Genomic DNA, 11,283 nt, shown 5'->3' on the forward strand with positions numbered 1-11,283 from the left:
ATGTGGTACATAACTACCATATTTGTCAAAGCAAGGCGCCCTGTATAGGTTATTAACCTTGAGTAATATCTGCTGGTGCTGTTCTTAGTCAAAAAATCACAAAGGTTATAAATGAACATTCAAAATGATGGTGTGCATACTAAAGATGATGATGAGCATGGGTGCTGTGCTTTAACAGTTCCATGCTGTTTCTTCATCTTTCAAATATCATTATTCCACTTCAGAAGTTGTGTAACATGTTTATAATCAGTATTTTGTTGCTAGATCAAATAGTCATTGCCTCAAATCTAGAACATATGTAGCAAAAGCCTCCCACCATAGAATGTGTAAATGTGGGCAGTATGAGATCTTAAGAGATTCAGCATAAATGTAAATCTGTTATTTTTAATTGTAGGCTATAATAATCATTCAAAATATATATTTTTTGTAATTCGGCCTTGTGGTATGTGACAAGATAGGTACTGTGACCATAAAATTTTCTTTTATATCTCATCATTCAGTTTGTGGCAGATGACTATAATCTGATTGACGTTCTCAACTACATGACGAGAGATGACCTGAAGTGTTTGAGGTTGAGGTAATTTATTTATTTAACTGTGTTACTGTAGTGCTGTTTACATGAAGTCTGAGACAAGAGGTGGGAAATGGAGGAGTTGGGGGCATAAGGGAGAAGACACTGGTGTATTTACATTAAATAGAGGAAATGCTGGAAATACTCAGCAGATCAGGAAGCATCTGTGAAGAAAGAAAAATAAAGTTAACATTTCCTAACCGGGAATGTTAACTCTGTATCTCTCTTCAAAGATTCTGCCTGAATTGCTGAAGGTTTCCAGCATTTTGTGCTCTTATTTCAGATTTTCAGTATCCGCAGTATTTTGCTTTTGTATTTACATGAATGTGGCTTTACCCTACATTTCATAACTTTTGTTTAATCTGAACTGCTTTGATTCCTTTTTTCAGGAAAATTAAAAACACCATTCTAACTCTCCTGTAGCAGTTCATTCATGACCCATTCAGTCACTTTCAAAAATATTTCAATTTTTCCATTACTATAGATTCATAGAATAGTTACAGCACAGAAGGAGACCATTCAGCAATTCTCTGCAAGAACAACTCAGCTAATCCCACTCCCTTGCCTTTTCCCTGTATCCCTGCAATTTTTTTTCTCTTCAAGTGCTGAAATCCAATTCCCTTTTGAAAGCCCTGATTGTATCTGCCTCCACTACACTTTCAGGTTGTGCATTCCAGATCCTTAACCACTTGCTGTGTAAAAAGGTTTTCCTCATGTAGCCATTGGTTCTTTTGCAAATCACCTTATAACTGTGTCCTGGTTCTTGACCCTTCCGCTAATGGGAGCAGTTTCTTTCTATCTACTCTATCCTCATGATTTTGAACATTCCAATCAAATCTCCTTTCAATCTTCTTTTTAATGAGAACAAGCCCAGCTTCTCCAAACTGTCAACATAATTGGTTCCAGGAATGAGGACTTCATTCTTTTAAATCTTGTTTGCACTCTCTCTAAAGTCTTTATATCCTTTGTAAAGTGTGGTGCCCAGAATTGGGCACAATTCACCAGTTGATGATGAATCAGAGGTTTATCATAAGTTCCTTGATTTTATACTCTATGCCTCTATTTATAAAACCCAGGATCCCGTATGTTTTTTAAGCACTTTCGCAGCCTGCTCTGCTACCTTCAATGATTTGTGCACATATCTACCCCAGGGTGTTTCTGTTCCTGCATCCCCATTGTATCGCTGAAGGATTCTTTCACATTTGCGAAGACCATACAGGACTTGCATATCGATAGCAATGCTGTGTCCATGAGCTCATTCGACATTGATAGCCTATTCACCAATGTTAAGGGAACCATAGATATTTGTGCTGCAGCACTATATCATGGCGATCTAGACCCACCACCATTGCATGAATCAATATTCATTGAGCTTATGAACTCGACAGCTTGTTCAGTTGAGTTCAGTTTTAATGACACAATGTATGCCCAAATAGATGGTGTTGCCATGGGATCCCCTCTAGGTCCAGCTCTCGCAAACATCTTTGTTGGGCTCCATGAAAAACATGTCCTCGATGGAATGACAACTAACCTCCTACCCCTTGCATATTTACGAAAAGTGGATGATAATGTTTGCTATATTTAAATCTGTAGCAGCATGTAATAATTTCCTTGCATGTTTTAATGAGCTCCATCCTGCGCTCAAATTCACTTTTGAAATGGAGCAGACAATGGAGAAATCTGCCAGGGGGTTCTCTACCATGGTCTACCACAAACCTACCTTCAGTGGTCAATACATGCATTGGGATTCTTACAGTTCCACGCACTATAAAATTGGCCTTATTGGCAGCCTCATAAATAGGGCTCAAGCCATTTACTCACCATGCAAGCTTGATGCTGAAATAGGACACATCAAAGACATCCTGCAGGATAATGGCTACCCTGATCAGATCATTTCATGCTGTATATCGCGCAAACGCATGAATGGGCTGATGGCTGTCACTTTTGGCTTTGAAAAGTGCCCAGTCTACCTCAAATTACCTGGAAGGGCAAGGTATCTCAAAAATTTGAACAACAGGTGAAGCTAGCTGTTTCACACTGGTACTATGCAGTAGCAACACAAGTGGTATTCGCCACTAACAGGATGCTGCCATCAAGCCAGAAAGACATTCTGCCTATCACTGAAATGAGTAATGTGGTATATGAATTTCAGTGCCAGTGTGATGCTAGGTATGTAGGCCGTACGTCCCAAAGGCTGGCAGATCGTATCAAAACAGCATGTCCCTTCCGCTGTTCGCAACAGGCAAGGTACAGACCATACCAAATCAGCCTGTGCTTGCAAAACTCAAAACACAATGCCCAACATTCTGCTATTGGACCACATTTGCTAAGTAATCCTCAGGGTGTTAAAAATTACTCAACAACCAATTTAAGATTATCAGTCAAACTCACAGTGTAGCATATTTGCGTGTACTGGAAGCTAGATGTAATAATACACAGGGCCCTGTTCTTCGCAGACACAAAGAACATGTACACGCATTGCGCCTGTTTCAGCTAAACAAAATAAGTAATAGCCGTTTGCTGGTTCTTTCCCCAGAGCAATGCCTTGACCAATCAGAGTCAAGCTGTCTGGTTTAAATTTCAAACAATGCTTGGCAGTTAATTGTCTGTCACCATTAATTGGTGCATTTTCCATGGCAACGCCTCTACCAATCAGAGTCCACTTGCCAACCAATCAGCACTCTCTCCTCATATAGTATAAAGTTGTTGCTTCCCCTGACTTTAGTATTCTTGCGATTGTCCTGAGTGCAAGATGAAAACCTTTGACAAAATGTCTTTTTTCAGCAATATTCAAGGTTTGCACTATCAAACGACTATTAGAATTGTATCCTTCATCTTATATGGCCTCCCCTTGCTCTTCCTACAAAAATGACTTCACATGTTTCTACATTAAATTTCATCTGCCAGGTGTCCACCCATTCCCGCAACCCATCTGTGTCAATAATTGGCCACTTGAGGACCTCAATTGGGGCAAGACCGGGCAGGCCAGCTGAGGCCTCGGCCACCCTAGCGTAAAATTACAGAGAGGTTAGGGCGGGCGGGTACCTATTCGAGGAATTTTATGCTCACCCCTCATCTACAAACCCGCTGGCAGGGGAGCGTGAAATTCTGCCCATTAAGTATAGGAAATGGGGGGCTGGGTTGCAATATAGAGGAGGTGGTGGTGCAGTGATATTGTCACTAGACTAGTACTCCAGACCACCCAAGGTAAAGCCCTGGGGGCTTGAGTTCGAATCCCACCATAGCAGATGGTGAAATTTGAATTGAACAAAAATGATGATGATGAAACCATTGTCGATTGTCGTAAAAACCCATCTGGTTCACTAATGTCCTTTAGGGAAGGAAATCTGTCATCCTTACCTGGTCTGGCCTACATGTGACTCAGGCCCACAGCCGCGTGGTTGACTCTTAAATGCCCTCAGAAATGGCCTCAAGGGTAATTAGGGACGGGCAATAAATGCTGGTCCAGCCAGCGATGCCCACATCCCACAAACAAAGATAAAAAAAATAAAGACCTGCTCGTCAGGATTGTGCTGTTCAAATAGAAAAATTTGAAGATGAAATATTGGAATTATATTACTTCTTGATCCTTGGTTATTCTTCATGACAGACAACTATTGCATGATTTGGGTGGCAATTTTCTGATCAACCTGTCATCATTATGTCTTTTCATCCAGGGGTGGAATGCTTTGCAAGTTATGGAAAGCAATCATGGACAACAGAAAAAGTGAATTTCCTTCCCTGCTAGGTCATTTGTAAGGAACCTGCATTAAGACACGTAGTAACATCTCTCAGTGAGATAACAGCACTTTAAATTAAAATAAATTAGACAGTGTAAACATATGGGTCGTTAATGTGTGTGCTGCAACAAGTACTGTGTACCTGAAATGTTGACAAAGTGTATATGTGCTGTGAATAGTTCGCCCCACAACTGTGCAATTTTGCCAACTGTTTTTATGTAAAATGACAATATTTAAGCAAGAGAATGATGATGCTTTTAAATCCAGTCTTAAGGGATAATTTTCCAACTTCCCATTCCCAGTGGGGACCTCTACTCACGCGTGAGCACATATTGGATATATGGATGTCCATTGTATATGATTTACCAGCCAATGAAAATGATGTGCAATGCATACCCAATCTTCTAATGTACACTCGTAGTGAGTGAGGCTTCCTGTTGAGAGCACAAAACTGGAAAATTACCTCTTTTATGTTAGTCACATTTAGGTTTCTATTTTGACTTCCACTAACAAATAACAGAAACCAATTGTGCACTAAATACTGTTTTTATACCAGAATTTTTTCGTGTTCATATGGATGGCATTTCACTGTTGACTTACAGAGCACAAAACTGCACATATAAGTTTTTTTTAAACAATACTTGGAAAAATAACCAGATGCCTTTACACATTTCTGCGGTTGAACAATCTAATTTACAGGACTAAAATCGGTAATGGTTATTCTGTGAAGTGTATGAATGTTATATCTAATTGTCCCAGTTTTTGTAATATACATTAAATGGCTTTATATTGTGTAATTACAGTTAATCATGTTTACCTTTGTAATGGATGTTGTAACATGCTTTAAATCTTAATGCTACAGTTTACATTCATTGCTGAACTTTGTGCCAACAAGGGCTTGTTCTAAAGCTAAAAAAAAACCACTTTCAGAAATAAATTGGTAAATATGACAAAATCATTTGCATTTCTTTTCATTGTAAATTATTTAGGCACATCACATGCTGGTTTTCTTATGAATTTCTACTTGCATTTATACTCCACATAAATAGGTATAGTAGAATATGCAACTGAGAAAAATCATTCTGTTTGTATCTACGGAAGCCAACTGAGACTGTGCTTTTATTATTGTGTAACTCTCCTTATTCTTATCAACCCTTCATATTTTCTTCTCTCCTTTCTAATCGGCTTATTCATTTAATCCTAATGATGGCACATAGATTGCCACAAGTGATGATATCATGGCTCCTGCCAGGGTATTGCATGGTTTTCTTCTTGTGGTCTGAAATTAATAGCACATAATGGCATGGAAGTCTATCCTATCCATGTAATAAGAGGAGTTATTTTGTGGGTAAAATGGTATGGTTATGTTACTTAACTAGCAATCCAGAGGCCTGGCAAATACGAATTCAAATCCCACCTAGGCAGTTGAGGAATTTAAATTCAACCAATTAAAATAAATCAGGAATAAAAAGCAAGTATCAGTATGGGTGACCATGGCATCATTGGATTGTCATAAAAAATCAGGTGGTTCACTAATGACCATTGAGCAAGGAAACCTACTGTTCCTAACCTGGTCTGGCCTATATGGGACCCTAGATCCCCTCAACAGTGCAGTTGACTCTTAACTGCAATTTGCAATGGCCTAGCAAGCCACACTGTTGCATCAAAATTGATATAATAAAACTATAATCCTTATGGTATGCAACAGTCTTCCCTTCTCAAGGGAAATTGGGGATAGGCATTAAATGCTAGTATTTGTCAGTGATGCCCACATCCAATGAATAAAAAAAAAAGTGGTGGCACTACACTACATGATGGAGAGTGTCTCCAGTCTTTGTCCCACACAAGAACTGTGTAGTGATATTTCCTACCAATGCTATTGTGAGCTGATGTGTCTGCGACAAGCAGTTGGTGAGGTTCAGGTCAAGTAAGTTATTTCCTCAAGTTGGTTTCCTCAGCACCCAACAAGGACTCGACATGTTCCATCAGTGGTGGTACTACCATACCACCCTTAACAATGCCTAATGAAGTCCCCCACACAGAGTACATTCTAAGCCCTTCCTTACTTTAGTGAGTTCCCCACATGGGCCAGGATTTTATGGCCCTGCCACAATGTGCCTTCCCCCCCGCGGATGCGGCAAGCCATTTAAATGTCCATTCAGTTCGGCGGGATCGTAATATCCTGCCGAGTGGGAGGGCCAGTAAAATGTTGGCAATTGGCCATTCAACATAACTGAATAATGATTTGTTAGTTGAAGATAGCAGATGGTGATGATGAGCAGGGTTTCTTTGATTTTGTTTGACTTGAAACCATGAGGCTTCATGTGGTCCACAGAAAATGTTGAGATCTCTCAAAACTATTCCCACCTGAATGTATACTGCCCCAATTTCTGATGGCTTTACCTTGCCAGTGGGGCAGGAAATTTCTAAGGATGGCCACAGAGAAGTCTGGAATGAGACTATTAGAAGTGATTTTGTGAGAATAACTCAGCAAAGCTATTGCTTGATTAGTCTGCATACCAGCCCTCCTAACTTGGACACCAGTCGCCTGAAATTAACAAAGGAGGGTTCTGCAGAGCCGACTGACTGATTGCTTCAGTCTTGTACTGATTCAATGTCTGGGATGTTGACAAGAGGTTTGTCCAAGCTCCTCATTGAACTTCATAGTGATTGTTTTACAACTGTGTGACTTCCTAGATCACTTCAGTGGATATTAAGAGTCAACCCCTTAGCAAGGGACTGGAATCAAATGAAGGTCAGATTGGACATTAGTGATAAGGAAAAAAAATGGAATGAAAGCTTTGCAATGGAATAAAATGCCAAACAGCAGCAGTCAGTAGTATAACAACAAGAATGCAGAAAGAGATTTCCAAAATGCAGACAAACTCCTGTTTGACCTCCACCAGCAATAAAAACATTAGTTTGGATTGTTAACAATTAAGAACACCTTTAAAAATAAATGCTCAATAGGCAATGCAACAAATTCCAGCAACACATTTAAATGCGTAAGCAGTGCTTTAAAAAGTGAGCAAGTTAAGCAATTCAGTGACTGAAGTGCAGTAACGTTTTAATATATTAAGGAAAATCTCAATGATCACTTATGTGCCTTTCCACCTGAGAATAACAGCCCGAGTGAATGGTATGAGGCCTTTTGTTTTTTGTGATTGACTGAAATTAGAAGTTTGCAAAGCTTGAAAAAATTCTTGTTGCTGAATTCAACTCCTCATAAATCAGGCAACATGGTCTGCTCATCCATAGAGTGTTCGCTGCTCCATACACATCTGTGTACTTTCACAGAGGCAGCATTCCTGAATTAACCTTAAATGTGTATTTACTATATGTGCGTCTGTCGTATGTTGCATACTTTCTTTGTCACCATATATATATGCTATTTGTATCTTAATTCTTAATTACCATTACTTAATAACTGGGTCAAAATCCTGGAACTCCCTAGCCACACTGTGGATGTACCTACAGCACAGGGACTGCAGCGGTTCAAGAAGGCAGTTCACCACCACCTTCTCTAGGGCAAGTATACTTGAGCCAGTAGAACAGAGTTTTGGGGTAGGGTTGGAGAAGATTATAGAGATAGGGAATGGAGAAGCCATTTAGAGATTTAAACACAAGGCAGTGAATTTTAAATAGGATGCTTTAGAGAATTGGGATTGGCAGCAATTGTGGGTCTGTGAGGAAAAGGGGTGATGGGCAAGTGGGACTAGGTGCAGGACAGCATATGAGCAGCAGGGCCTTGGGTGAGCTTAACTTTATGGAGAGTGAAAGGAAGCTGTCCAGAAGCCCATTGGAAAGTTGAGACTGGAGGTGATAAAGATGGGTGAAGGTCTGAGCAGAAGATAGGCTGAAATAGGGGTAGAGGTGGATGATATGGCACTGGAAGAAGGCAGCCTGTATGTTAGAGAAAATTTGGTGTTGAATGCTCAGCTTAGAGTCAAATATGATGGCAAGATTGCAAGCAGTTTGGTTTGTCTGAAACACAACCTGAAAAGAAAAATCAGATTAGTGGTAATGGAGTTTGTGTTAGGGGGCTGAAGATAATGGTTTTCATCTTACTATTGTTTAGCTAGAGGAAACTGAGTTCCAAAACTGCAGCCCTGATTTTAACTGGGTGGAAGTGTGGGGTCTGGAGTGGGTGGAAAGTGACCATGACCATGCTAGCATGAGGCTTGACTTATTTTATCTCCAGGGCCTCACTACCATATTGCAGCATGGAATTCCACTTAAACCTGACAGGAATAATGAAGAGGAGGCTGGCAGGTGGCAGTGAGAATTAATGAAGTATGAGATTGCTGTCAGGGACCCAAGGGAACATTCTCTGGTATTGTTACGAATTTTTGATTGGTTGGTTTGGAGGTCTGGTGGCGATCACAGTCAGTCAGGAGAGTGAGGGGTGTGGGGCCGGAGTGAGCAGCAGGCCCATAGATTCCTTATGGGATCTGAAGCAACAATTCTTCTCCTGGCCCACAAGGAAACCTGAAAAGCATTGTAAAATTTTTGAATTTAGCTGAACCTCTTTTGGTAGCAAAATGCCTGCCATTGGGTCAGACTGATGTCATAACCAGCATTCATTATTGCATCAGTGTCTGGATGATATCATCAGAGTTGAGCTTTTAGATTCTTATCAGACTCCTGCGTGCCTGTGACGGGCGCCTCCTCCTGAGGAAATGGCAAGTGTGGTTAAAATTTTAGTGAGCACAAATGCACGAGGAATGCAGTGGAAATACGCAGTTGCCATTTTAATCTCTCCTAGCCTTGTTCCCATCGAATCAGCAGGGCCAAAATGGGGCCTTGGATGTCAGATAAGAAGACTTGACAAAACGGAGGCAATGAAGTAGTCAGGAGGGGAGAGCTGGGTATCAGCAATGTGCATGTGGCAGCTCCCCCTAAATCTGCAAATGATGTCCTGGGGATAAAATAAAATATCAGTGCATTTGCCACCAATATGACAGGGCCCAGGGCATCTCCTAAGCTATGAAGAAAAGCACAACACATGTATGCAGAATATTCTACGCCTCCAAATTCATTACTGTTTGTCAAGAACAGAAACCCCATCCTGTTGCAGGTCCTCCATGCTATTCTCCCTCAGTAGATCAAATATGAACTGCTTATCCAGATTGGTGGCATTGATGGCACTGCTGCTGTTCACGAGCATATTGATCTCCTCCAAAGGTCAGGGTGTAAGGTTAGAAAGAAGCTGGATTGATCACATTTCGTGTGAAGAAGGTTGTCCTGATATCAATCCTAAATTTACCTTTCAATACAACAACTTGAATTTCTGGAGTACTTTTAACATAAAACATCCTATGGTGCTTCACAGGGCTATCATCAAACAAAATTGGAAACCGAGCCACATTAGGAGTTGATGACCCAGATTTTGCAATGGTAATGACAGCAAAACTTTGAACATTCATTATTCCACTGAAGCTGATAGCAATTTTTTGATTCTATATATATATGCAGAATAGTACAGAGATACAGAAGTTGCTGTCAGTGATTCTATGTTTCTCCAGAGGGCGTGTTGTTGAGGCATCACCGCCACCCACCCCACACCCCCAGCTCTCCAGACTGCAATCAATGGGAAATCTTGTGAATTGCCAAGAACTTGCACTCTTACATTGTTAGTCTCGTAGTAAAAGCTCTTGAATGAGGTGTAATTAGGTTTTTAAAGGTGTGTTATCTTCATAAGAATTGCCAAACATCCTCAGTAACCCTGAAGTGCTGGTCTTATATTTGTGGAATGTGGAAAGTTCTCCAATATGTTTTTAAAAATCCCACATTTAAAAAAATATATTTTTCTTAAAAGAATATTTATTTTAGTTTCCATATTAACTCAAAGATAATTATTTCACTATCTGAAAATTTAAATTAAAAGTGAAGATTATAAAGTACTTTAAACTCCCTGGTTTGCTGTGTGTGGATATAATTGGCTGTTTACCTGCTTGCTGCCATCACTGCTTCACTACTGCTGCAAGCCAATGTATCCCTTGACTTGTCATAGGATTGACGGCTGTGTTTGTTACCAACACCATGCATGGGCAGCTGTACTGTTTGACCCCATGATGTCATTACAAGCGAAGAAGTAGGCAGCAGTCAGGACCAGAGATGCTTATCAAATAGTTATTAAAGACAGTGATTTAAAAAGCCTCACCTTCTCTGAGTTGTTGGGGCAGAGGGTAAGTATAAAGCCTGGGATCACGATGGGGAAGAAGGGGAGGCTTCAGATCCACCTGGCGACAGCCACAATTTGGAGCTACAACCTCCACATCCCATGTTTGCAGCTGCGGGGCTTCCGTTGGATCTTATTCAGATCCTGAAGCCATTCACCCAGCTTACGAGGCCTGTGGCAGGCAAACAGTCAGGGCCCAGCCTCCCATAGTTCCTGAGTCTCCTGCTCCGGAGTCTCTTCCCCTTAATCAGAGCCTGTAACCGGGAAGAAGCCCTGGAGCTACAAACGTGGGATATGGGGGTTGTAATTTGAATTGCGGCCATCACTGGGTGGATCAGAAGCCTCTCCTCCCTCCCTATCCCCAGGAGCTGTGCCCTGAGTGCCTGCCTGCCACAGGACTCAAAGTGCGTGAACAGCTTCAGGATCCAAATAAGATCCAACTGGCACTGTGTCTCCTGCAAATGTCATCATTTGTCATCCGCACATGTGTAGATGGGTATCGGTGGCCATCTTGCATTGGCAGGAGACACTGTAGATTTGAAATGCTGTGGGAAAACCATGCCAGAGATTGCTAGATCTTTCTGGGCAGCTTTCTTCGAACTCAGTGGCAAGTGCCGTTGCGTGGCGCTGACTGCAAAATATGGGCCGTTAGGACGGGCAACCAAATGCTTGGTCAAGGAGTGGCAGAGAAGTTTAGTGAGAGCATTCAAAGATTTAAGGCCAAAGTGCTGAAGGCATGGTCAGCAATGGTGGAGTGATGAAAATTGGAGATTCATAAGAGGCCAGAATGG

At 41.1% G+C, this 11,283-nt stretch overlaps 1 protein-coding gene across 3 annotated transcripts in view; it reads left to right on the top strand.

Moving 5' to 3' along the window:
* Positions 1-5,266, top strand: part of map3k5 (mitogen-activated protein kinase kinase kinase 5) — a 189,076-nt gene extending 183,810 nt beyond the window's left edge. For 2 of the 3 annotated variants that reach the window (XM_078542337.1, XM_078542339.1), the window contains 2 exons: positions 501-577; positions 4,249-5,266. In XM_078542337.1, coding sequence (XP_078398463.1) covers positions 501-577; positions 4,249-4,330 — 159 coding nt within the window. In that variant the 3' untranslated portion in view covers positions 4,331-5,266. Of the gene's footprint in view, positions 1-500; positions 578-1,055; positions 1,198-4,248 lie in introns of those variants that run through there. The other variant, XM_078542338.1, reaches the window with a different exon arrangement.
* Positions 5,267-11,283: the final 6,017 nt, after the last annotated feature.

This window comes from Cetorhinus maximus, chromosome 5 (genome assembly GCF_964194155.1).
Source record: "Cetorhinus maximus chromosome 5, sCetMax3.hap1.1, whole genome shotgun sequence".
Lineage (NCBI taxonomy): Eukaryota > Metazoa > Chordata > Chondrichthyes > Lamniformes > Cetorhinidae > Cetorhinus > Cetorhinus maximus.